This window comes from Oryctolagus cuniculus, chromosome 12, assembly GCF_964237555.1.
Source record: "Oryctolagus cuniculus chromosome 12, mOryCun1.1, whole genome shotgun sequence".
Taxonomy (NCBI): Eukaryota; Metazoa; Chordata; class Mammalia; order Lagomorpha; family Leporidae; genus Oryctolagus; species Oryctolagus cuniculus.
The window spans coordinates 101,737,906-101,765,253 of record NC_091443.1 but is presented as its reverse complement, the minus strand read 5'-3'; the positions used below and the strand labels follow the sequence as shown (position 1 = coordinate 101,765,253).

The 27,348-nt window shown below is 54.5% G+C and overlaps 1 protein-coding gene across 1 annotated transcript in view; it reads left to right on the top strand.

Annotated features, from left to right (window-relative positions):
• The window catches only part of HOMER2 (homer scaffold protein 2), a 94,370-nt gene that overhangs the window by 56,108 nt on the left and 10,914 nt on the right, over positions 1–27,348 (top strand). Inside the window, exons 2-4 of the mRNA XM_051834264.2 lie at positions 3,748–3,904; positions 16,757–16,888; positions 24,678–24,770. Coding sequence (XP_051690224.2) covers positions 3,748–3,904; positions 16,757–16,888; positions 24,678–24,770 — 382 coding nt within the window. The remainder of the gene's footprint in view (positions 1–3,747; positions 3,905–16,756; positions 16,889–24,677; positions 24,771–27,348) is intronic.

The following is a 27,348-nucleotide window of genomic DNA, read 5'->3' as shown; positions in this document are numbered from 1 at the left end:
CCCACATCCTCTCTCCTGTTGGCCCGAGGCCCCTGCTCAGCTGGCCCACACTGCTGCCCGTCTCCACCCTCCTGTCTCCTTGCACCCCTCTTCATGACCTCTGCACCCGGATATCTGGTTCTTGGCTCTGCTGCCGCCCTCCCGACCCCATCACCCTGGAGCTGTGGGAGTGCTTCCCAGAGCCATTCCATGTCACTGGAGTCAGCTGTGTCACTGTGGAGCCCAGGTGCTGGCTGGCGGGGCCACTTCTTCCCTCCTGGTCCAGCTCCTCTGATAATGTCCCAAGCGAGTGTCCCCCCAGGAGCCGTTGTTACCAGCAGCGCCCCCAGCCTCCGGCCCTGGAGAGCCGGGTTCCTGGAGAGAGTGTTGGGGTGGGGTTGCCCATTTGCATTTCTAATAGATACCCCAGCACCATGAGGTTTAGGAAGCCTTGGTCCAAGACTGCTGAAGTTCTGGGGTCTGGCATGGTGGCACAGTGAAGTCAGCCACCACTGTGGTGCCAGCATCCCCCTGTTTCAAATCCCAGCTACTCTGCTTCTGATCCAGCTCCCTCATTAATGCGCCTGGGAAGCAGCAGAAGATGGCCCATAGCGCTGTGGCACAATGGGTTAAAGCTGTGACCTGCAGCACTGGCATTCCCTATGGGTGCTGGTTCAAGTCCCGGCTGCTCCACTTCCGATCCAGCTCTGTGCTGTGCCCTGGGAAAGCAGTAGAAGATGGCCCAAGTCCTTGGGCCCCTGCACCCACGTGGGAGACCTGGAAGAAGCTTTTGGCTCCTGGCTTCAGATCAGCTCAGCTCCGGCTGTTGCAGCCATTTGGGGAGTGAACTTGTGGATGGAAGACCTCTCTCTCTCTCTCTCTCTCTCTCTCTCTCTTTCTCTCTCTAACTTTTCCAAATAAATAAATCTTAAAAAAAAAAAAAAGAAGAAGAAGAAGAAGAAGATTGCCCAAGTCTTTGGGCTCCTGCACCCACATAGGAGACACAGAGTTCCTGGCTCCTGGCCTTGCCCTGGCTGTTGGAGGAGTGAAGCAGCTGTGTGTATGTCTGTGTCCTTCTCTCTATAACTCTACCTTTCAAATAAATAAAATAACTCTTAAAAAAAAAGAAAAAAGAGAAACCCAGACCTAGACCCTTGTGACTGTGGGGAGAAAGCCTAGGCCCCTTCCCTGGCCTGGGGCCTCAGCTCCACACACTCAGTGCTCTGGGAGGAAGCAAAGCAGAGATTTTAGCATAATTTGATTCTTCAGAAACTGTTCGATACTTGCTGCCCTTTAAATGCTTCCTCTTGCATATGCAGGAGGAGCTGTGTGAGGAAGGTTTGTCTGTGCGGGCTTGTACAGCGCTGATTAGCAAAACCGCGGGCCCAGCTGGGCCAGCTAGACGGCAGGCTTCCCCACGTGGCCAGGAGCCGCGGGGCCCACGGGCCTGGGCACGAGCTTCCCGCTGCCAGCCCCTCATGACAGCAGATGCAGGCTCCGGCACCTGCAGTCCGCCGGCCACTGCTGGGGTTGGTGTAGGATGGGGGGGTGGGGAACGACTTGGTCCCTGTTGGGACATGGGACGTGTTCTACTGACCTGCACCCCCGAGGGACCCGCCCTGCTGGAGGAGTGCTGGCTTCCAGAAACAGCCGTGTGGGAGCCGTGTTGAAGGCATGCCCTTGGAGGAACAGCCTTGCAAAGTCTCTGCGTTTCTCTGAAGCCACGGTTGATGGCTGATGCTGAGATCCACGGCCGGCTACCCAGGGTGTATTGCATGAGGGTCAACTGGAGCATTGTTTTCCAGGAAAAGTTTCTTTCCCTAAAGCTTTCTCTCCAGGAGTGAGGATTCCATAGTCAAGATGGGGCAAAGACTGTCGTGCCTAGAACCAGCCCGTCGGGATACCAGAACACTAAAGATTTGCTTTTCCCTCTTTTTTTTATTATTATTATTATTATTATCATCATCATCATCATCATCATGATTATTGAAAGCGTGACAGAGAGAGGGAGAGAAAGAGATCTTCATGCCTCTCCAAATGGCCGTGATGGTTGGGACTGGGCCAGGCTGAAGTCAGGAGCCAGGAACTCCATCCAAGTCGCCCACATGGGTGCAGGGGCCCCAAGCACTTGGGCCATCCTACTCAGCTTTCCCAGGCCACAGCAGAGAGCTAGATTGGAAGTGGAGTGGGGACTCGAGCCGGCGCCCATATGGGATGCCGGCACTGCAGGCAGAGGATTAACCTGTTACACCACAGCTCCGGCCCTCTTTTTGGCTTTTTATATATACTAGGGTACTGTTTTATGTCTTTTCTTGGCATTGTAAGGACTTAAAAAATTAATCTGCCAAACCAAAATGAAATTTTAAAATTTTGTGTCTTTTCTAAGTAGCTATTGAATCTGTGGCATTTTCTGAATGATGAGATGATTTTTACATATTGGTGATTTTTTTCCTGTTTTATCTCATTTGAACACTCAGAATTTTTAGCCTGTTTGCTTAGAATACCTTTCTTCAAAAATAAGTATATTGTGTAATGATTCTGTTTTATTTTGTGTTCCTTTGTGGGTTGCTTTGTAAAGTAGATACCTTAAAATATGAAATGTAGTGAAGTGTATTTATAATTTTAATTAATCTACTTTTTTTAAAAAAAGATTTATTTATTTGTTCGAAAGGCAGAATCACAGAGTGGGGCAGAAACAGAGAGAGAGAATCATCCATGCTCTGGTTCCCTCCCTAGATGACCGTAACAAACAGGGCTGGGCCAGGCTGAAGCCAGGAGCCTGGAACCCCATGTGGCTCTCCCACGTGGGTGGCAGGAGTCCAGGCACTGGGGCCATCATCCAGTGCCTCCGGGGCACATGATCAGCAGAGAGCAGCGTAGCTGGGACAGAAGCTGGGCGCTCCAACAGGGGGAGCGGGGTGAGGGTAGGGGTGGGGGTCCCCAGTAGCATCTCAACCTGCCGGGCCATGCCTGTCCCCTGCGTTATTTCTTGATGTCTACTGTCAAGGTCTATCCATTCCCCACTAAAAGGAAAGAGACATAGACAATGTGCTGTGAAAGAAAACAGCAATAGCCAAAGAGGTGGATTTGATCAGCTTTCCACAAAGCTCCGAAGGTGGCTAAGCTGGCAGACTCGGTCAGCAAAGTCGTTAAGTGGTTCTGAACATAAACTAGAGATCCTCCCCAAGGAAAGACGATAATTCCCGTCAATCCCCCAAACATGCTGTGAAGTTGAGCGCTACTTAACGGAAGCCCAGGGATCCTAGGCCGGTTCATGGATAACGCACACTTTGAAAAAGCTAAGCTGGGATTTTGGAGTGATTTGTACCACTAACTCCACTTGTCCCTGAACTCTCTGGGGAACCTTCATATCACAGGAGGCTGCAAATGGGTGGCGGAATGCTCCCTCCCCCAGACAAATTAGTTGCAAAAATTCTAGGTCCCAAATCCTAAGCAGGATGGGGGGGGGCGTGGAGAAGGAGCTGGTGGGGACCCAGAGACACGCCCCCAGGAGCTGCCTTGTAAGCAGATTGCTGGGTGGGCTGGTTCCCCTGCAGCCTCAGGGTGCTGACAGCTAACAGGAGTGTTGGGGGGGGGGGGTGGAAACACTCCTGGTGTCTCCTTTCCCTCCTCTCTCTCCTTGTCTTATTTTAATTGTGCTCATGCATATGCATCATTCCCTTTAAGGGACTGGAGGTGGCCTAGAAACCCTCAGTGACACCCAGGGTCCTGTTCCATCAGCTCACACGCCCGTCTCTCCTCCTGCAGAGAACAGCCCATCTTCACCACCCGGGCACACGTCTTCCAGATCGACCCCAACACCAAGAAGAACTGGGTGCCTGCCAGCAAGCAGGCGGTCACCGTCTCCTACTTCTACGATGTCACCAGGAACAGCTACCGCATCATCAGCGTGGATGGGGCCAAGGTACGCGGGCGGAGTTTAGCGTCCTCTGTCACTGTGTGTCCCACGCAAAAGCAGAGGGAAGCAATGCACCCGGCTCCTACCATTGCACACACAAGTTAATAGTGAGGGCAGTGTCTATACAATCGCACATCCTGCTCTTTGCTTCTTCACTTAAAATGAGGACAAATATAAAAAAAAAAAAAAAGATTTCCTTGTTACCACACTGTCTTTTTTTTTTTTTTTTTTTTTTTGACAGGCAGAGTGGACAGTGAGAGAGAGAGACAGGGAGAAAGGTCTTCCTTTTGCCGTTGGTTCACCCTCCAATGGCCGCCGCGGCCGGCGCGCTGCGGCCAGCGCACCGCGCTGATCCGATGGCAGGAGCCAGGAGCCAGGTGCTTTTCCTGGTCTCCCATGGGGTGCAGGGCCCAAGCACCTGGGCCATCCTCCACTGCACTCCCGGGCCACAGCAGAGAGCTGGCCTGGAAGAGGGGCAACCGGGACAGAATCCGGCACCCCAACCGGGACTAGAACCCGGGGTGCCGGCGCCGCAGGCGGAGGATTAGCCTAGTGAGCCGCGGCGCCGGCCTTTTTTTTTTTTTTTTTTTTTTTTTTTTTTAAGATTTATTTATTTATTTATTTGAAAGAGTTACACAGAGAGAGGAGAGGCAGAGAGAGAGAGAGAGGTCTTTCATCCGCTGGTTCACTCCCCAATTGGCTGCAACAGCCAGAGCTGTGCCAATCTGAAGCCAGGAGCCAGGAGCTTCTTCCGGGTCTCCCACGCGTGTGCAGGGGCCCAAGGACTCAGGCCATCTTCTACTGCTTTCCCAGGCCATAGCAGAGAGCTAGATGTGAAGTGGAGCAGCCAGGATGTGAACTGGTGCCCATATGGGATGCTGGCACTGCAGGTGGCGGCTTTACCCACTACGCCACAGCACCGGCCCCAATAACACTCTTAATTTCTCCCTTATGGTTGGATATTTAAGTGGTTTCAGTGCCTTGCTGTCATGGGTACCTTTAGTTGTTCTTCACCTACCTGTTGCTTGCTTTTGAAGCTGTCCTGTTCCTAGAAATCGTATAAAATATGAACACTTTGTGGCTCCTGATGCTCGTGGCCAAATCACTTCCTAAAAGAGTTGCTTCTCCTGGCGTGCGGGAGAACAGCAGATTCTGCACCCTGGCCAGCACGGGGCGGTACCTCTCGTCCGGTCATGGCCGGCACGGGGCAGTACCTCTCGTCTGGTCATGGCCGGCACGGGGCAGTACCTCTCGTCTGGTTTGGATACTGTTAGGCATGGGAGTTGGTTTAATCAAGTGGTTTGAGAGGATTTCTTGAAATATTTTTTTTCCTGGTGCTTTTATTTTTCTTCCATCTTCCCCGATATTTTTGCCACCTTATTGTGGGAGCAGAAAGAAGAAAGGATGACAGCCGAAGTCTCAGCGAGTCTCTAACAAAATGGACCTGCCGCTTCGTCATCTCTGTCTGTAGTCTCTCCTCATCCTGCTGGGTGCTTAAAAAAAAAAAAAAAAGATTTACTTATTTGAAAGGCAGAGTGAGAGAGAGGGAGAGGCACAGAGAGAGAGAGAGGGAGAGAGAGAAAATCTTCCATCTGCTGGTTCACTCCCCAGATGGCCAGGTTGAAGCCAGGAACCCCATCTGGGTCTTCAGTGCTGGGCATTAGAATGGCCCGGGTGTCAGCTTCTGCCCCACCCCCAGAGCAGAGGGCATGGAGGCCTGTACCCGAAGGTCCCCCAGGTGAGTCCCCAGAGCCTGTGGGTGCCTTTCAGCCCCTCACATGGCCACTTCTCCCTTCAGCACCACGGACCTGCGGATCAAGCAGGCTCGGCCCCACCATCCTCTTTCTCTTCCTTCCAGTTGTTGCAACCCCTCCTCCTACTCAGAAAGGAAGCCCGGAAGTCCTCATGTGATGGCGAAGGTCTAGGGAGAGGCGGTGGCCTGGCGGAGGACACGCCGCCGGAGAGGCCCAGTTCCTTGGACACCAGCTCCCGGCTCACTGGGTTAGAAGCGCGTCTCGGGAGGCCTAGGGACAGGCGTTCCCAGCTCAGTCCGCCAGCTGATGGTGTGTGGCGGGGCCTGGTGGGCGGCGAGGAAGTGTGGAAACCCCTGGCGCACAGTAGGTCAGGGCCTTGTGTTTGGCCTTGGCTTCTTTCCCGACTGGGAGACGTGGCGATGCCGCAGTGCTAAACCCCCCTTCTCTGCACCTCTGAGCTGGCCCCGCCTGGGCTCTGTCCAGGAGGCCCCGCTGGTGCCTGGGAGTCCAGCCGCCTTGTGTTCCCTGATCCTCTCCGTTCCTCTGTCGGCCCCAGATGGGTTTTGTCAGCTGAGTTATCCCAGGGTGTACTGGGCTTACGTGTAGATAAAACGGCTGCTTGGAGCGAGTGCTTTAGTCCGATTAGCTGAGCTGTCGGTAATTCATCCAAGTGTCAGCTCCTGTGTGGCTCCCGATCTGCAGTCCTTGAAGGCAGTGGTGACGACGTGGGGGAGAAGTCAGTGGGGCATGGGAGGGTGGAGCTGACTCAGGCTCCGTGCAGAGTGGGATGCATTAGAGAAGTCACTTGGGAAGTGGGGATCGGAAACCCCGACCACACAGAGCCCCTGAATTCAGACGTCCAATCGGGGGCTCCCGGGGCCCCCTCCTGTGTGCCCAGCGCCTGTGGTTCCTGAAACCACGCCCCCACCCCCACCCCCAAGCCCCAGCTTTACAACTGCAGTAGAACCCTTGTTCTGTAAGAGGGAGCGAGCAGAGGCGGGGGGAGCCAGTCCGTGGTATAATCCCCGTGACTGTCACTCGGGGATTGGGCGCCCAGGGACAAGTTTCCAGAGGACTGGAGCACGAAGCACTGAGCTGTGGCCCCATCACCCCCTCGCTCCTGCTGGACACCGGTCAGAGCCTCCACCTCCAGCTGCTCCGTGAGATGGAGAGGACCCCAGAGGGCTCACAACTATCGCCACTGCCCCGTGCCCCGCGGCTTGCCCTCCCTACCCTTTGCTGGGGCCCTAACCTAGCTTCTGGCAAGGGAGTCCCTGCTGTGGACTGCCCGGCACGCTGAGTGACCCTGGCACATCGGTACGGTGACTTCCTGCCTGGCATCCATCTGATGCCTTTGCCCGCCCTCCTGCTGCCGCACCCCTGTCCACTCAGCTAGGATCTCATTCCAAGCCTGGGGTCCCTGCTGCCTGTCCCACACAGCCCAGGTCTCGGGCGGGCTGTGGCACCTCCACCAGGTGAATTAGAAGATGCCGACACGGGCTGGGGCTGGGGGCTGGAGGCAGGGGTCCCCGTCTGCCTCCCCCGGCATTGTGTTCCACTGCACTGGGACAACCCCACTTCGGTTTGGACCTTTGTTCCCGATGTGGATCCAAACTGAGACGACGCCTGGTCGGATGCTTTCAGCCCTTGGGGCCATGGGTGGCCCTGCTGGGACCATGAGCAGGTCTCGGCCTGGGTCTTGCCCTTCTGGCAAGAGGTTGAGCCTCTGGTTGGCACTCCCGGGCATGTCTGAGCCTCTCCAGGCAAGAGGCTGTGGCCGGCTAGAAGGGGGACCCTGCCCCACTTGTCCCAAACACACAGAGGAGTTGCTGAGTTCAGTGGCCATTGCTGGTGTGGAAGGGACTTGGAGGTGGCCGTGGGTCAAGGCCGCACTGGCCTCAGCCGCCGTGTGAGCCACAGGTGCACCACGGGCAGTCGGGGGAGCAGAGGCGGGGTCACGGCTGGCAGCATTGGAGGCTCTTGCCCCACCCTGGGTACAGCAGGCTGCTGTGCCGTCCCGCGTTTGTTTTACTCTACTTGGACACCTGCAGGCAAGGCCTCCCCTTCCCCGACAGCAGTGGGCGCTGCTCACATGGGAAGAGCCCGTGGTCAGCCGTCACAGTGTGGCGGGGGTTCCTTCTTCTCGGGTTGGTCCCAAGTGCCACTGGAAGACCCGAATGGTTACATCAACATTTCCCGAGCTCCAGGGGGACCTGTGTGGATCCCTGACTGCGGGAGGCTGCCAGCCCTTGTCCAGGAGGGGGACCATGCCTGGCTCATCTCAGAGTGGACAGTGCCATTGAAGAGGACTAGGGAGTTGTGATGAGGTCACTTCTGGCCGCGTGCTCTGCAGGCCTGCAGCAGGTGCACCACGTCCACAGACTCAGAGTGGGCAGAGGCCGGGGTCACTGCCAAGGGAAACCCAAGGACCAAGACCTTCACATGGGCCCGGGGTTGGCAGTGTTCACGGACAGATGGGAGCCCCAGGAGGGCATCCGCCAGCTTGCAGCTTCTCAGTGCACTGCCGGGAGCCATACGGTACACGCCGGCAGCCGCGTGATTGATCGCAGGTCTTTGGGCAGAACAGCCAGCTCCATCAAGGGGGAAACTCCATTTCTGGAGCATTTGTTAATTGAGCCGTCACGGCGCTGTTGGCTGTAGTACAGGCCAAGTTCATCACCGCCACCTCGGTGAGAGACGGCCTGCGCTTGTGGCAGGTGCTTCTCCCGGGTGCCTGGATGACTCTGCCGCCCTTGGTTCTCGGTGATTCACCGGTTTACAGAAACCTCAGAGGTTTGACAGACCTCAGAGGTCAGCTCTTGTGGGAACACCAGCAGCACCTGCTGTGTCTTGAGCCTCCCTCAGTCGTGGTGGCTGACAACCCCAGAGTGCCTGTGTTTCCTTCTGGGGATGTAGACTTGCTTCCAGGGACCCTTCCGGTCCCCCTCCTCCACCCTCTGCTGTTGTTTCCTCTTCCGATCACGCGTGGTGCACCTGTGGTTATGACAGTGAGTGTGGGGATGGCTCCTAGCACGCGGGAGGTTTTCACTGGCTTTGAAAACAGCATCATCTGTTTCACCACTGTGCTGGAATCAGGCAGCGTGGCTTGTCACGGCTGTCACTCAGCCCCAGCCTCTCACGGGAAACTCTCCCTGGCTTCTGGGAGTCAGGTGCGACTGGAGGCCCCGGGACCTGAGCTTCCCGCTTCGTCCAGGTCGCCCCCAACGGCAGGTGCTGTAGGCACTCTGTGCAAACTCACTTCCGGCGCTCTGGAGGAACTGGCGCCTTGGCTTGGGGGTGTCTTTCTCCCTGGAGCTGTTGGACCCAGGAGGAGGGGGTGAAGTGCACGCCCAGCACACCGAACACGGCAGCCTCTTCTCCATGCTGGGCTGCGGTTTCTGCCCCCAGGTCTTCCCAGGTGCCCTCCTGCTTGTGCCCGCCCTTGTCCTTGTCCCCGGGACATTGTGGGGGTGCAGACTTCCCTCCTCCGTTCCCTCCTGTCTCCCTCTCTACCCCTCCACTCCTCCACCTGCTCCTTTGGATTGCTTCCTAGCCTGGGACCCTCTGCCCAGACCCTTAGCTCCCCACCCCCTTCCTCCCACTGGGCGACGTCCTCCTCTCTGTGACCTGGGCCAGCACCCCACTTCTGCAAGGCTGGAACCTGCAGGTCCACCACCTCCTGCGTCCCCAACACAGCCCCCCGCCCTGCCGTAGGGTCGAAGGGAACCCTTGTGTACACGCCACACCACTGGACAGGTAGGTCTGCCACCAGTCCAGGTGCTCCTCTGTCTGAAGTTGAGAACAGGAGCTGTGGCTGTGATATAGCAGGTAAAGTCGCCGCCTGCAATGCTGGCATCCCATATGGGCGCCAGTTCAGGTCCCAGCTGCTCCCCTTCTATTCCAGCTTCCTGCTAATGGCCTGGGAAAAGCCCCAGAAGATGGCCCAAGTGCTTGGGCCCCTGCCACGCATGTAGGAGACTCATAAGTAGCTTTGGCTCTTGGCTTTGGCCTGGTCCAGTCCTGGCCGTTGCACACACACACACACACACACACTCCTACTACAGGAGAGGAGAGGAAAGAGCTAGGCCGTTGGCTAGGGGTTACAGAAGCTGGGAACAGTGTAGCTTGCAGTCATCCCATGATTGACATGCCTGAGCACAGTCTTGCTTAACTGATAAAAGCAGCATCCCAGAGCCGGTGTCGTGGGGTAGCAGGCTAGGTTGCTTCTTGCAACACCAGCATCTCATATCAGAGCGCGAGTTCAAGTCCTGGCTGATCCACTTCTTTTTTTATTTTTATTTTTTTAAGATTTATTTATTTGAAAGTCAGAGTTATACAGAGAGAGGAGAGGCAGAGAGAGAGAGAGAGGTCTTCCATTTGATGGTTCACTCCCCAGATGGCCGCAATGGTCGGAGCTGTGCCAATCAGGAGCCAGGAGCCTCTTCCGGGTCACCCACATGCGTGCAGGGGCCCAAGGACATGGGCCATCTTCTGCTTTCCTGAGCTGTGGCAAAGAGCTGGACAGGAGGTAGTGCAGCTGGGTCTTGAACCGGCGCCCATATGGGATGCCAGCGCTTCAGGCCAGGGCTTTATCCCACTGCACCACAGCGCTGACCCTGCTGATCCACTTCTGATCCAGTTCCCCGCTGATGTGCCTGGGAAAGCAGCAGAAGATGTCCCAAGCGCTTGGACACTTGCCACCCGCATGGGAGACCTGGATGGAGTTCTAGGTTCTTGGCTTTGGCCGGGAACATTCCTGACCATTGTGGCCACTTAGGAGAGTGAACCAGCAGATGGAAGCATGCTCCCATCCCCCAACATGGTCTTTAAATAAACAAGTAAACTTAAAAAGCCAGCATCCTTCTGTGGGGTTACAGGCATCCAGACACATCACAGAAAATTCTCGCTCAAGGCACGTGGTGAATCGCATCTCTGTGAACCTTTACAGATTCAGTGCTTGGACTCTCCAGAAGACACATGAAATCCAGCAGGCTGGTGTTCCCTCTGACAACATCTAGGGGGGGGAAAGTGGATAAATACCATGTACAAGTACCAGGCAGCTGTGGCAGCAGCGATAACTGGCCAACTCACAACTCCAGAGAGGCGGGGACCAATCTGAGATGATCAGTAGCCCTCGTGTCGCTGGGAGCATTTGCTCATTCTGGGCACAACCTGAAAACTAGGGCCCCACGGCCACTTGGAGGGATGCTGCAGGGGGAATGAGACACAGCCGAGAACCTAGAATTGCACGGGTTGCAGTGCGACAAGATTGGAGACCTGAGGGGCTTCAAACCTACCACAGGTGGTTTTCCCCTCAAGAGTTTTTGCTGCGTCCCAGATCAGGGCCCAAGTGTGAAGCATTAGACTGTGCATTTCTGGAAGGCAGAGTACCGTTCTCAGATTTGCAACATAAAGGAAGCAAAGACCTGCCAAGGGGCCAGGAAACTCAGAAAGACTTGAAGGCCCCAGCAAGAGTGGGGGAGTGGACGCCAGGGCCTGTGTACCCTTTCCGCTGGGCACGTGCTGGGGCTGGGAGCAGCTAGAGGCTGAGCAGCCAGGCATGGACCGTGGGAAAGGCTGCTGCTGGCCGGTGGAGAACCCAGCAGAGAGTTTGGTATTGCATGAAGCCTCACTGACAGAATGGGAGACTCAGTTGGCTCCGAACACATGGCCAGTTCCCCCTCCAGTTTTGCCACACCGGGAAGATGCATTGATTTAGAAAGCTACAGATCTGAGCTAAAAACGTCTCTCAAGGACAAAACTGGATCTCTGCATTCTTTCAGGTCAAAGAAGATAGTTTTTGCCAGGGTCTCATCTGAAATTCCTAAAAGGCCCACTCTAAGTACAGAGGTCAACTAGAGGTTGACTGGGTTTTGTTTTAAGATTTCTTTTATTTGAAAGAGTTAGAGGAGAGAGAGAGAATGAATCTTCTGTCTATTGGTGCTCTTTGCAGATGGCCGAAATGGCTAGAGCTGGGCCAGGCTGAAGCCAGGAGCCAGGAGCTTCTTCCGGGTCTCCCACGCGGTTGCAGGGGCCCAAGGACTTGGGCCATCTTTTGCTGCTCTCCCAGGCCATAGCAGAGAGCTGGATTGGAAGTGGAGCAGCTGGGACTCGAACCGGTGCCCCTATGGGATGCTGGTGCTGCAGGTGGCAGCTTTACATGCTGTGCCACAGCGCCAGCCCTGTAGATTGTGATTAGTGGACCTGAAACCCAGCCCTAACCCAACTGCAGCCCTGAGTGTAGCATGGATTCCCTGTCTTCCCTGCTTGCTTGTCAAGGGGAAGAAGGTTTTCTGGTAGATGACAATGTTGTGTGGAGTTTTAGCCATTCTTTTATAGCCACTTTCCAGCACACAGTAAAAAATTACTAGACACCCAAAGGCAAGACCGTGTGCCTGGAGTCAAGAGGGAAAAACACCCAGATAGTAGAAATGGAATCAGAGCTGATCCAGATGTGAGAGTTTAGCACCAAGGATTTTAAATTCACTATGATTCGTACAAGGGTACTTCAAAATGTTCATGAAAAAGTGGATACGTTTATGGGCCATCACTTGGCCTACTAGTTAAGACAGTGCTTAGCATGCTCACATCCCTCGATGCAGTGTCTGGATTCAACTCCCAGCTCTGGCTCCTGATTCCAGCACCCTGCAAGGTAGCAGCGATGGCTCAGTTGGGGTCCCTGCCACTCACATGGGAGACCTGGATTGAGTTCCTCGTTCCCGGGAATTAGGGGATACACCAGTTGATGGGAAGTCAGTCTCTTTCCAGGCCCCCCCCCCCAACAAATACAATTTTGTATTAGCCACGGCTCACTTGGCTAATCCTCCACCTGCGGCACCGGTACTCCAGGTTCTAGTCCTGGTTGGGGCGCCGGATTCTGTCCTGGTTGCTCCTCTTCCAGTCCAGCTCTCTGCTGTGGTCCGGGAAGGCAGTGGAGGATGGCCCAAGTCCTTGGACCCTGCACCCGCATGGGAGACCAGGAGGAAGCACCTGGCTCCTGGCTTCAGATTGGCACAGCGTGCCGGCCGTGGCAGCCATTTGGGGGGTGAACCAACGGAAAAGGAAGACTTTTCTCTCTGTCTCTCTCTCTCTCTCTGTCTAACTCTGCCTGTCAAAAACAAAAAATATTGGACATCCCTTAAAAGTCTAGCACATGTGAGGTCAGAGTCGTGGAAGGAGAGATGAGAAGCAAGGTTTAGAGTGAATACCTGAGAATCTTCTGGAAACTGTCGAGTCCACAGAATAAGAAGCCGAATGAACCCCTAAACAGGATTTTGCTCTTAAAATCGTGAATCTACATGCATTGCACTCTGTTTGATCAAGCTAAGTTTGTAGCTTTGAATTCATCACCCACCCTCCTGTGCCTCTGTATCCTTGTATGTAAAGAGGGAGAGTAGATAAAAGAATATGAAAAAATGCCTTTGCAATGGTTAAGTTCTAAAGAAACGCCAGTTTAACGGCCCCTGGGGCGGCCTGTGTGGGGTGAGCTGGAGAGCTGTGCCCTGTGCTCTGGTCAGCCTCCATCCATTGCCCCCTGAGTTGGGGGGGGGGGGGGGACTGAGCCAGGGCTGCAGGGCTGCGGGAAGACAGCAGCGAGACCCATAATGAGGATGCTGGTAATTGAAAAGCAACCAGGCTTGGCTTCCTGGGACTGTGCCATCCCTTCTGGTCCTGCCCCCAGCCTCCACCTTCCCTAGGTCTGCCTGGGGCTGATCCAGGGTCCCACTGTTTCCCCAAGACCAAATCGTGTTGGCCTGGACCGTCCATGGCTTAGCTCTGCACTGTCCATCCCCTGCCCCCATTTCTGAGAGGCGTCCAAGGACAGCAGGTGGATCCCTTTACTGTGTTGTATTCTGCGTTGCAGATGGAAAACGTTTGATAAAGCGTCTCCACTCGCACAGGCACTGATATTGGAGGAGAGGTAGAGAAAGGGAAAGGCCCTGGGCCGGCCGTGGAGGCTCCGAGCTCCTGGGTGGGGGAACAGGGCCTGGGGGCTGGGTGTGGAGCATTGCTGAGAGGTGGTGGGGAGGCGTGGTCCTCACTGTAGCACAGCTGGGTGGAGGCACCCCTGTGAGAGGTGGGGCCTGGAGGGAGGCAGTTAGGTCACTGGGACGCTGCCCCTGGAAGGGACGGCTGTGGTGCTGCAGTGAATATTCCTGGGGGGTGGGTTCTGGCTGCTGATCTTTGTCACCCCCCCCCCACCCCATGTGATTGCTCTGACGCCGTCATGGGGAGGCCCTCCCACTCTTGGACTGCAGCCTCCACAGTGGTGAACTAAATAAAGCCCCTTTGTTATAGTAACAGAAAAATAGATTAATCAAGAGGTGATCAGATTCACGGTCTTCATCAGGGATCCAGCGAAAAGCAACGTGGTGTAGAAGTTCAGAAAGTAGGGGCCTAGCAAGCATCCCATGTCGGTGCTGGTTCGAGTCCCGGCTGCTCTGCTTCCAGTCCAGCTCCCTGCTAGTGGCCTGGGAAAGTCCTTGGGCCCCTGCACCCAAGTGGGAGACCTGGAAGAAGCTCCTGACTTCGGGTCAGCCCAGCTCCGACTGTTGGCAGCCATTTGGGAAGTGAACCAGCAAATAAGATTCTCTCTCTGTCTGTCTCTCTCTGTCTCTCTCTCTCTCTCTAACTTGCCTTTAAAATAAATTAATAAATCTTTACAAGAAAAAAAAAAAAAAGAAGTTCAGAATGTAGGGTTTAGAGTCCAACCACCTGGGCTTTAGCCTGTGGACTCTGCTACATACCCCGTGTGTTACCTTGCTTGAAGCTTCCCTAAACCTTCATACTTCATTACCTCGTTGAGGTTTAAGTGAAATAATGTAAGTAAATCAGACACTCTGCCCAATAAGTAGCAGTTGCTGATACCCATATTCACTTCTAAAAATTATGTTATCATCAAGCTCAGGTCTCTTCTTGATCTGATGCCTCGTTGGCAAATTCAGTAGGCTCGTCATCCACACAGGGGTCTTCAAAAGTGTTTTATGAAAAAAAAGTGGGGTCGGCCCCATGGCATAGCAGGTAAAGCCACTGCCTTCAGTGCTGGCATCCCATATGGGCACCGGTTCGAGTCTCAGCTGCTCCACTTCCAATCCAGCTCTCTGCTGTGCCCTGGGAAAGCAGTAGAAGATGGCCAAGGTCCTTAGGCCCCTGCACCTGCGTGGGAGACCCGGAAGAAGCTCCTGGCTCCTGGCTTTGGATTGGCACGGCTCCAGCCATTGTGGCCAATTGGGGAGTGAACCAGCAGATGGAAGACCTCTGTCTCTCTCTTTCTCTGTGTGTGTGTGTGTGTGTGTGTGTGTGTGTAACTCTGACTTTCACGTAATAAATAAACCTTTTTTTTAAAAAAAAAGGAAGAAACTATGTGTGGACTTTAAAATATTTTTTCCTGGGGGCCAGTGTTGTGGTAGAGCGGATTAAGCTGCTGCTTGCAATGCCAGCCTTCCACATCGGAGCACTGTTCGAGTCCCGGCTGCCCCACTTCTGATCCAGCTCCCTGCTAATGTGCCTGAGAAAGCAGCGGAGGATGGCCCAAGTACCTGTGGCCCTGCCACCCATGTCAGAGACCCAAAGGGAATCCAAGGCTCCTGACTTCAGCCTGGACCAGCCTTGGTCATTGCAGCCATTGAGGGAGTGACCCAGCAGTTAGATCTCTCTCTCTCCCTCCCTCCCTCTTTCCCTCCCTCCCTCTCTCTCCCTCTCTCCCTCCTTCTATGTCATTCTGCCTGTCAAATAAATAAATAAATAACTCTTTTTTTTTACAAAATAAAAATATTTTTGTACCAAAATAAAGTTCTATTTTAAAAAAAGATTTATTTCTTTATTTGAAGGCAGAGTATCAGAGAGAGAGAGAAAGAGAGAGAGAGAGATTGTCCATTTGCTGGTTCATTCTTCAAATGGCCACAACAGCCAGGGTTGGGCCAGATGAAGCCAGGAGCCAGGAGCTTCACCCAGGTCTCCCACATGAGTGTTCAGCTGCTTTCCCAGGTGCATTAGCAGGGAGCTGGATGGGAAGTGGGGCAGCTGGGACTTGAACTGGCACCCATATGGGATGCCAGCACTGTACGCGGTGGCTTAACTGGCGCTGCCACAAAGCCAGCCCCTAAACTTATCTTTCAAGTTCCATTTTCCAGGAACATTTTGAAGTTCCCTTGTGTATGTATGAATCTATCTCGGTGGCTTTTATATCACTAGTGACAGCTGTTACTGCCTTTTATTATTCTAAAAAGAAGATAGATAGATAGATAGATAGATAGATTTATTTATTTATTTATTTATTTATTTGAAAGAGTTACAGAGAGAGAGGGAGAAAGAGAGCTTCCATCTGCTGGTTTACTCTCCAGATGTCCACAATGGCCAGGGCCGAGCCTGGACCTTCTTCCGGGTCTCCCATGTGGGTTGCAGGGGCCCAAGAACTTGGGCCACCTTCTGCTGCTTTTCCCAGGCCATAGCAGAGAGCTGGATTGGAAGTGGAGCAGCCGGGACTCGAACCAGCGCCCATATGGGATGCTGCCGCTGCAGCTGCCAGTTGCTTCGTTTTCCAAGGCAGCTTGTTCCACGTGGCTCTGCTCCTCCAGGACCTGCTGCCTCTCCTTCCCCACAACCCTTTGGGCCCAGGAGAGAGGTGACAGCTCATCCTAAGCTCCCACACTGTCCCTTGCAGCTCCCTTACACCTGTTCGGCCCTGTGTAATCAGGGCCTGTGAATTAACCCTCTACAAAGGATCTTCCTTGGAGAGGACCTTCTCGTGCCTGTTGGAAGCAGCAGGTGTCATTTGCCCGTGGAGCTTTTCAACAGTTTGAGCTGGACCCTGGGGCTCCGGGGGCTGGAACAGGCACGCGGTACAGTTTTCAGAGGATGCATAGCAGGGCCACCTTGGGGAAGTGCATAGCTTAGAAACCATAGGGTGTTGAGTAGGGACGTTTGCCCCTTGGTGACCAGGGAGATCTTATTTTCCACTGGGCATCTGTGAAGTCTCTCGAGCCCGCCCCTTCAAGTGGCTGAGAGTCCGACTCGGCGTGCGATGGCTTTGCTGCTGGAAGACGTACCCAGGGGTGCCTTTGGCGTGCGACTCACGGTTTGCCCTGTGGGCTCTCTCCTGCAGGTGATCATAAACAGCACCATCACACCCAATATGACCTTCACCAAGACGTCGCAGAAGTTCGGGCAGTGGGCCGACAGCAGAGCCAACACGGTGTTTGGTTTGGGGTTTTCCTCCGAGCAGCAGCTGACCAAGGTAACGTGGTCCCCGCCGTGGCTGGTGGCTGCTTGCCCAGGGGAGGGAGGCGTGGGGGCACTTGGTGAGCAGGGTTCCTTTCTGAATTCGATTTCACCCCCTCTGGCATCGCAGGGCTGCCAAACCAGGTGCCCTTTCAGAAATGCCAGGTCCTGAGCAAATTCAGCAGTCATGTGGAGAAGGGAAATCCATCTCCAAGTGTCACTGCATTGGCCGGGGCCTTGAGGTTGCAACACGAAGAAGCAATGGGGACAAGCATTCCTTCCTGCCCCGCCCCCGCCCCCACCAGCATCAGCCCCTGCCCCTGTGCCCAGCGGGGTCCACAGACACTCAGAGAGGGCAGTTTGTTTGTTGAGCTCAGCTCCGTTAGAATCGCAGGACTCCAAGCAGCAGGTGACCTTCCCCAGCGAGGGGTGGGTTATTCCCTGGTGCACCTGCCGATGTTGGCCGTGCGTCCTGGTGATAGGAGCTCACTTCGCTGTTGAGAGGTTCACGGTTTGTCCCCAGCAGCCAGCAGTGTTGGTGACTTGTTTGGAGGACCAGAGAGGGAGTAAGGGGAGGCACAGTGGGCGTCCCTCACCCCCTAGAGAGCCACACACAGGACTGTGTGTTGGTTTTCAAGGAAGAGATTCATGGCTTAGATTCGATTCTTCAAGGGGTCTAGGACACACCTTTGGGGGGGATTGAAAGGTGTTGGGAGCAGATCCTGGCTGATCACTGACCTAGGGAACCCCCAAGCACTGAGGGGGCGACCTGGTCACTCGGGAGCGGCCTCCTCTGGCAGTTTGTCGGGGGTAAAGGCCAGCTTTGGAGAGGGGAATTCCACGCAGGCTGGTGGGAGAGCCCTGTGTGGTACTCCAGGAAGTCGTGGGAAATGGAATTAAAAGAGAAGTGTAGGGGCGGCTTTGTGGTGCAGGGGGTTAAATGTTTACAATGCGCCAGTTTGAGTCCCAGCTGCTCTGCTTCTAGTCCAGCTCCCTGCTAATGCACCTGGGAGAGCAGAGGAGGGTGGCCCGAGTGCTTGGACCCCTGCCACCCAGGTGGGAGACCTGGAGGAAGCTCCTAGCTCCTGGCTTCAGCCTGGCCCAGCTCCAGCCATTGTGGCCATTTGGGGAGTGAAGGGGCCCAAGCATTTGGGCCATCTTCTGCTGCTTTCCCAGGCCGTAGCAGAGAGCTGGATGGGAAGTGGAGCAGCCAGGACTTGAACCGGCGCCCATAAGAGATGCCGGCACTGCAGGTGGAGGCTTTACCCACTACGCCCCGGCACCAGCTTCCCAGCTTTTCTTTTAATCTGAGAGACAGACACACACAGAGATCTCCCACCCTCCGGCTCACTCCCCAGACACCTGCAACAGCTGCGGCTGAACCGAGGCCAGAGCCAGGAACCAGGAACTCCATCCAGGTTTCTCACGTGGGTGGCAGGGACCCGAGAACCGGAGCCATCACCTGCTGCCTCCCAGGGTGCGCATTGGCAGGAAGCTGGAACTGGGAGCCGGAGCCAGGACTCGAACCCAGGCACTTGCTGTGGGATGTGGGCCTCTTAACTGCTGAGCTAAACGCCAGCCACTCCATACCCCTTGAGGTTCCCAGGGGGCAGCCCTGCCTGCCGCCTGCTTCGAAGAATTCTGTTTTGCTGTGAAGGGCGGGGACCTCTGAAGAGCATCTGTGTGGTGGCTCTGGTATTGCTTGGGCCCAGTAAGGTGGCCTGCGCCCCGTCTGTCTCACTGAGCATCCAGCTTGGGAGGCTGCTGGGGACCAGCCCGTGGGAGGCCTGATGTCTGGGCTTTAGCCTTTGGCCTCCAGTGGATTTTCAGCCCAGAAGGAAAATGATCAGGTTTGCATTGTGTGTGGGTCCTCGCCCTCCCCAGCGGGCAAGGCAGTGCAGGGCAGAGCCGAAAGAATGCCCCGGGGAGGGGAAGCAGGCACAGAGCTGGGGGCGGGCTGGGCGGGCTGGGCGATGCTGCCTTTTCCTGAGCTGGGGACGAGGACCGAGTGTGGTGAGGAGCAGAGGCTACCGTGTGCTGGTGAGGTGGACGAAGGGGTTGCTGGGACCTGTGTCTCAGGTGCGCGCTGGGAGTGCTGGGGCGGTGGCTGGCGGGGACCTGGTCGGGCCCGTCTCAGCGCTGTACCCTGGGTGCTGTCCGGGATGGCGTCCGAGCATCCCTGACCGCCTGCGGCCCAGGGTGCTCTCCAAAGCCCTGCCGGAACCCAAGTCACTGGGCAGGAGAAGGAGAAAGGTTCCTTTGGAAGGAATCGGAGGAAGGAGACCTCCAGGGGCAAACTGGAACGAGTCTCCTGTGTTTCGAAGGAGCCCAGAGACCCGGGGATCCGTGCCTGCTTCCCCGGGCCCCCCCCCCCCCCCCCCCCCCCGTCCCTCTCCCAGACAGCGGGCAGCGTCCCGCCTGCCTAGCGGCTCAGGCTCCGCCCCCGCACCTGCTGAGGCTGATTTCTCAGAGAAGCCCTGGGCGTGTCCTTGGTCCAGAAGGCTTCACGGCCATGTTTCCCTCTGCGGATGAGTCGCCCAGCGCCCATTAGCCAGCAGCCGAGGACCGCGGCCCACGGGGAGCCCTGGGCGTGCCCGGGGCACAGGTGCGGCCCCTGTTCCTGCCTCCCAGCTGCCCGCCCACGGCCCCGGAGGGAAGGGCACGGTTTCATTTCCAAGGGTTTTCTCCCAGCTTCTCTGTCCTCCCCGCGGCCGGGAGGTAGATTCCAGGGGCTCACGGCCACGGCACTGTCACCACGGCCATGGCACTGTCACAGTCCCTTCCTGAAGAGAAGGCTTCCAGCCCTGCGTAGCCCGACCCAGGGGTCCACAGGGCCTCGGCCGCCCCCGCTGCGGGGGGACGGGGCATCCGCGCACTGAGGACTGCGGGGGACTTCTTTGTGTTCTCATGAAGGAAGCTTCCCAGAGTTCTGTGCGGTTGTAGGGACATCACCCTACTCCTGGTTTATGGACCAGTTGTTGTTGTTTTTTTTTTAATCTTATTTTTGAGAGGGGGGGAGAGAGAGAGAGAGACAGCGAAAGGTCTTCCTTTCACTGGTTCAGTCCCCAAATGCCTGTGGCAGCCAAGATAGGACCAAGCTAAAGTTCAGAGCCCAGAGCTCAGTCCGAGTCTCCCACACGGGTGGCAGGGACACAGCCAGTTGAGCCGTCTCCATGCCTCCCCGGGGCCACGTTAGCAGGAAGCTGAACTCGAGAGCAGAGCCAGGGCATGGACCCGGGCAGTCTGGCATGGACGTGGGCACTGCACCAAACTCCTGCCCCTCGTCTTTAAAACAGAGAACATTATGTATTCCCTTGGTATGTTGTATGGCTGTAAGTGGCAGAAAAAAACCGAGTCACAGTGGTTAAACAAACGGCTCATTCTTCTCAGGGGAAAGAGATGTGATGCTGGGTCTGAGGGTTCTTCATGTTTTGTTTGGTTTTTTGTCCTTTTAACGGCCTTTCCCTCATGATGGCAACACGGCGTCTCAAGCTCTATCCATCACATGTGCATTCCTCGTGAGAAGAAGGAGGTAGAGAAGGCTGATACCACCACACGTTCTTGGGCTCCCCCATTAGCCTTGGCTTCTTGGATTCCCTCACCCCACCCCACCCCCAAAACCTGAACACAGGGCATTGGGTTGCTGAGGTCAGCTTTTTCTCCAGACCCGTCCTGCTGCTGTCAAACGTGAGATCCTGTTAAGCTAAGAGAAAAGAAAAACTCGGTTTTGAATAAGCAAATGACGCTGTCTGTCCAAGTCTTCAGGAGCCAGATCCCCAAAAAGCCACAAACAAAATCAAGCAATGATAGGCAAATCATCTCCTGTTTTAAAAAAGAAAAGATACATTTATTTATTTGAAAGTCAGAGTTAGGGAGAGACAGAGAGAGATCTTCCATCGCTGGTTCACCCCCCCCCCCCCCCGCAAGATGGTGGCAATCGCCAGGGTTGGGCCAGACTGAAGCCAGGAGCCAGGAGCTTCTTCCAGGTCTCCCACGCAGGCGCAGGGGCCCAAGGACTTGGGCCATCTTCTACTGCTTTCCCAGGCCACAGCAGAGAGCTGGATTGGAAGTGGAGCAGCCGGGACTTGAACCAGCACCCATATGGGATGCCAGCCCCAACTGTTGTGGCCATTTGGGGAGTGAACCACTAGATGGAAGATCTCTCTCTCTCTCTCTCTCTCTCTCTCTCCCTCTCCCCTCTGCTCTCTCTCTCTGTAATTTTGCCTTTCAAATAAATAAATATTTAAAAAGAAAGAAGGGGATAAGGAAGGAAGAAGAGAAGAAACCAGGCATGGGCGGGGTTAAACACACCAGCGCGCCCCTCGGGGAACCGCGTGTGGCTAAGGTGAAGACCGCCGCTAGCAAGGGTGAATGTCATGTTGTGCTTTCAAGGGCAACTAGGATACGAGGCGTCCAACACCAGGCCATTAAAAAAAAATGAACTGTGGGACACGGGTGCCTTTGTACAGGTAGCCGCGTGTTTTGGGTGCCTGGCTGAGGGTGCTGGCGTGTGGGCTTACAGGGAGCCTGGCTCCTAAGCCCAGCTCTTCAAGCGTATGTGCTTGAGGGCGAGAGATCCGAGCGCCGAGGCTTGGAGGGGGATTTTTACCGCGGGGAGGGTCATTTGGTGCCCAAGAGGAAAGGGGGCTCTCTCTGCCCCCGCGCAGGGCCCTGTGTCCCCGCCCGGCCTCTTTGGCTTTTTCGTAGCCTACTGTTTGCACGCCGGGTTTTCCCAGCAGCGGGGTCCCTGGGCCCCGGCCGGCGCCCGCATCTGGCTCTTGCACTTGATGCAGATTTCCAAGTTGCCTCTCGGCGGGGCCAGGCCAGGACACCGCGCCACCCCAGAGGGATCCTTGGGCTTAGTGCTCGCTGCTTTACCAGGCGAGGAAAATGCCTCCTTATTTTGATCTGCATTTCCAGCCACGCCAAACGTTGTCGGGCGATGGTATTGTCTGTGAATCTTGCCATTTATCGCTTGGGGTTTTCATATTTTTCTTTTCGGTTTGCATCAACTCTTCCTGCGCTAAATATAACGGCCTTTTCCTGTTGCACCAGAAAAACTGCAGATAGATAGCTTCCCCAGCCTCTTGTTTCCCTTCTGGTTTAGGGTTTTCTTTTCTTTCTTTCTTTTTATATTCCAAAGCTTTAAATTGTTATGTACTCAAGTCTGTCACTTTCATGATTGTTTTTTACTTCTTCCAAGTTTAGAAAATTGTACTCCTACCCTTGCAGCACAAGCTTGATAAATGTCCCATTCTGTTTGCATCCAGATTTTTTTAAAAATTTAGTTGAAATGGGGAGGGGGGGAGAGGAAGAGGAGAGAGAGAGAGAGAGAGAGAGAGAGAGAGAGAGAGAGAGAGAGAGAGAGATGGAGATTCCATCCTCTAGTTCACTCCCCAAATGTCTGCAGCAACCCAGGCCAGGCAGGCCGGGCTAAAGCCGGGAGTCTGGAACTCCCTGCCGGTCTCCCACGTGGGTGGCAGCAGCGCAAGACCTTGAGCCATCACCTGCTGCCTCCCAGCCTGGGCAGTGGCGGGGAGCGCGCCCTGGGAGCGGAGCCAGGACTCCAAGCCGGGCACTGCAGCCTGGGCTGCTGGCGTCCCAGGGGGTGTCCCACTCAGCTCGCGAGATGCCTGCCCCAGATTCTTTCCAGGTTTGATGTTTTTTTAATGCCCCTTTAACTGATTGAAAATGTGCCAGGCGCTGCCTTGCGGTAGGGATTTCAGTTCCTTCTCCTCCCCAGTTTCCTGGAGTTGACCTCGGAGCTTCAGCGCTGCATAGCCTTTCTCATTCTGTCCTGAGCCCTTCATCATAAGCTGATTTCCTTAGTAACGGCTGGCTCTGTTCCATCGTGGGAGTCTACTAACAGCACATGCTTCACAATGGTTATTCAGTTATAACGTATCTGATAGGATTCTCCAACTCCATTACCTGATTTGCTGACATTTTCTTTGCAATTCCCGCCTGTTTCAATGGCAACCAGGCCCCCTGCACACCGGAAGCAGGCTCGCCTCTGATCGGATTGTTCAGTTTCCTAGTGGGCGGGGCCGTGCAGGCCTGAGCCCAAAGCTCATGGGTCCTGGATCGCGCCTATTGGCGCTTCTGCCAGGTTGGGGGTGGGCTGGGACCAGGGTGCTGGGGTCACCGGGGGCTGTGAATCCTCATAGCTGTCTGGTTGGGAAGACATCCGGGGAATGGCTTCAGCCCACCAAGCGGTAGGTGCTTAGCAGGAGCACAGAATTGCTCTCCCACTTAGCTGTCTTTCCTTGGGACACCTGCCTTACCTGTCGGTTCTCCGTCCACTGTGTGGGTCTCCGTCCACTGGGTTTGCCAATTAAGATCGTGGCCTTGTCCGTGAGTATGAGCCTGAAATGGGTATGACTGCCCTGGGATTAAAAAAAAAAAAAAAAAAAACTCTTATTCCAGAAATAGGAAAGCATTAAGAGCAGTGGGGCCGGGGCTGGGGCTACGGCGCAGTGGGTTAAGCCGCTACATCGCATACGGGAGCACCAGGTCTCAAGTCCCAGCTGCTCAGCTTCCAGTCCAGCTCCCTGCTGGGAAGGCAGTGGGCGACGGCCCCAGTGCTTGACCCCCTTCTCCCAGACAGGAGGCAAGGATGGAGTTCCAGGCTCTTGGCTTCAGCCTGGCCCAGCCCTGGCTGCTGTGGATTGAGCCAGCAGATGAACGATCCATTCTCTGTCTCTCTCTCACTCTCTCTCTTTCTCTCTCTCCCCCACCCATTGCTCTGCCTTTCAAATAAGTAAATAAATCTAAAAAAAAAAAAAAAAAAGGCAGAGGGCCTAGTATAATGAGCTCCCCCCCACACAACCCTGTGATGACATCACTGTGACATCATCCCTATGATGTCACAGTTAACATTTGCCGTGTGTCTTCGTCTATTTCACTGCTGTTGCGAAGGACTTTAAATTACGGTGACATTTCACCCCAAATGGCATTCACCTCTTAAAGAAATGACATCTTCCAACATAACCATGAAGGTCGGTAGGGTTTCCAACAGGACCAATAATCGCCCGTTGACAACAGTCTCTATTCAAATAGATTGCCCACTTGTGCCCCCGGAAGTTTTTGTAGTTGGCTGGTTTAAAACAGGACCCAGCTGGGAGCTCTGGGACTCTGGTTCCCTCCCCCTGACTCTTCAGGTCTTTTTCTGTATTGTGACATCGATTTATCAAGGTTCTTGGCTCTTTTCCGTAGGGATTTAGCTAAATTCCTTCAGTTGCTTTTGTATTAGTTACTGTTAACCTGAGGTCTTTGTTTTTACTTTCTTCGAAAGGCAGAGTGACAGAGAGAGGTCGTCCATCTGCTGATTCACTCCCCAAATGCCCACAACAGCTAGGGCTGGGTCAGGCTGAACCCAGAACTCCATCCGGTCTCCCACGGGGTGGCAGGGGCCCCGGCACTTGGGAGGTGTCACCTGCTGTCTTCGCAGGCACATCAGCAGGGAGATGGGCTGGAAGCAGAGGAGCTGAGACCACAGCCGATGCTTTGGGACGGGGTGCTGGCTGCACAGGGGTGGCTCGCCCTGCCGCACCGTCTGTGTCCCCTGCTTCATCGTCCAGCTGGCTTTAGCAGTGCAGACACTGGTCCTGACCTTGGCCCAAGGTTGTTTCTTGGGGAAAAAAAAATCCCTTGGGTTCATTGCTTTTTCATCTCAAATGAAGTTCGTCTGGGTGTACACGGAATTTATGAACTGAAAACGGATACGAAATGATGCCGAGTGCTCTAGCTGTCAGCCGTGAGGGAGGTTAATAATAAAAACCTGCGTAACCTCTGCCTGCGTTCAGTTTGCAGAGAAATTCCAGGAGGTGCGAGAAGCCGCCAGGCTGGCCCGAGACAAGTCCCAGGACAAGGTCGAGACCACGAGCAATCATTCCCAGGTGCGTCCTCTGCCTCCCCCGTCACGGAGCAGGGCTGCTTCAGTGGGAGGGCCCACAGCGAGCTGGACCGGGTGTGTTTTGATGAGACTCTTGAGTTTTTCAGGATGTGCTGTTGTGTTCTCGATAGAAAACAGTGAACGGGATTAGAGTGGCAGCATGTACCCCGCGCCCCAAGAGACACTGTGCTTAAATGCCAGTGGCGGCTGGCGCCGTGGCTCAGTAGGCTAATCCTCCGCCTTGCGGCCCCCGCACACCGGGTTCTAGTCCCGGTCAGGGCGCCGGATTCTGTCCCGGTTGCCCCTCTTCCAGGCCAGCTCTCTGCTGTGGCCAGGGAGTGCAGTGGAGGATGGCCCAGGTGCTTGGGCCCTGCACCCCATGGGAGACCAGGAGAAGCACCTGGCTCCTGCCTTCAGATCAGCGCAATGCGCCGGCCGCAGCACACCAGCCGCGGCAGCCACTGGAGGGTGAACCAACAGCAAAATGAAGACCTTTCTCTCTGTATCTCTCTCTCTCACTGTCCACTCTGCCTGTCAAAAAAAAAAAAAAAGAGTTCCAGTGAGACAGCCTGGTGCTCCCAGAGGGAGGAGGCAGGGCCGGAGGTGCCCAGGTCTGTCAGTCGCTGTTCCTGACCTTCAGGTGGGAGATTAAGTGGTTTAGGGGCTCCCGAAGGAAGCACCCGATGTCTGGCCTGAGTTATATGTCCAACACCTGCCCCACTGTGGGTTTATAGAAACAGATTAACAGAAGCTTCCCCAAATCTTTCTCAGTGATCATTAACACCATCTTATTATATACTTTTTTTATTAAAAAAAAAAAAGATTGATTGATTGATTTTAATGGCAGAGTTACAAACACATAGAGAGAGAAACAGAGAGAAAGGTCTTCCATCCACTGGTTCACTCCCCAAATGGCCACAATGGCCAGAGCCAGGAGCCAGGAGCTTCTTCTGGGTCTCCCACCTGGGTGCAGGGGCCCAAGCACTTGGGACATCTTTCACTGCTTTCCCAGGCCACAGCAGAGAGCTGGATCAGAAGTGGAGCAGCCTGGACTTGAACTGGCGCCCACATGGGATGCTGGCGCCACAGGTGGAGGCTTAACCAGCTATACCACAGTGCCGGCTGCATATATACTTTTAATTCTAGAAATGATTACTGAGCAGTCTCTGAGGATCTGTACAGCTGGGTGCCACCACGGTCACCGTGGCCAGAGAGTCTCTAACACACCATCTTTCTCCAAATGTCAACATATGTTGCTGATCTCTGTAAACCCTTATATCTGAATTTCTCTATGTGAGGTTTTCCTTTGAATATTTTTCCTTCCCAAAAGTATTTTTTTCTTAAATGAACCTCTCAGGGTTTTTGTTTGTTTGTTTGTTTGTTTTTGGTAAGGCTTATTTATTATTATTATTATTAATTTGAGAAGCAGAGTGACAAAGAGAGGAGGGGAGAGAGATCTATGTGCTGGTTCACTCCCCAAATGCCTGTAATAGCCAGGGCTGGGCCAGGCTGAAGCCGGGAACCCAGAACTCCAACCAGGTCTCCCACGTGGGTGGCGGGAGTTCAAGTGCTCGGGCTGTCATCTGCTGCCCTCCAGGGTGCACGTTAGCAGGAATCTGGATAAGAAGTGGAGTAGCTCGTCCCGTCCCCCTGGTATGGCAGGCCAACATCCTAAACGCTGGCTTACCCCTCTGCACCACAGTGCCCTCCCCGCAGGTATTTTGAACCTTAACAAAATCAAGTCTACCTAACAGGATGTGAGTTTGAGGATAGGCAATACTTTTTGTCTCCAACCCTTGTCACTCTTTCTGGTACTTTCCCAGATCTAGAGATGATCACACAATTTTCTCTTTTTGTTAGAAATCACAACTGCTTGGTTTTCCCAAATCTCTTAGGGCACGAACACTTTGGCCAGTTTTCCAAAAAAAGTTGGAATTAGCCCAATAATAAAGCCACTCAGTGTGGTGTTTTTTGTGACTGCGAAGGGAACACTTGCTCGTTGTGAGAAGGAAAACATACCCCACTGCAGAGGAAGCGAAGGAGAGCCACCTGTTTCTCAGCACTCAAAGGCGTCGTGTTGGTATTTTGGAGTGTCACGTTCTAGTATGATTTTCCAGTATATTTCCAATGTTGTATTTTTTTAGAAAGGAGATTTTATTTATTTATTTATTTGAGTGGTAGAGTGTGAGAGAGAGACAGAGAGAGACAGAGAGAGAGGTCTTCCATCCACTGGTTCACTCCCCAAATGGCCACAAAAGCTGAGATCTGAAGCTAGGAGCCAGGAGCTTCTTCCTGGTCTCCCACACGGGTGCAGGGACCAAGCACTTGGGCCATCCTCCACTGCCCTCCCAGGCCACAGCAGAAAGCTGGCCTGGAAGAGGGGCAGCAGGGACACAGCCCAGTGCCCATACGGGATGCCGGCAGCACAGGCCGAGGCTTAGCCCCCTGTGTCACGGCGCCAGCCCAGTGTTGCCCTTTTTAAACCATTAATGTTGTGATCAATTCCTCACAGTTTCAAAGATTCCTGTTCAAAAATGTTTTCAGGCTAAACCGTACTCCGGAAGTGGTTCTTATCGGAGCTG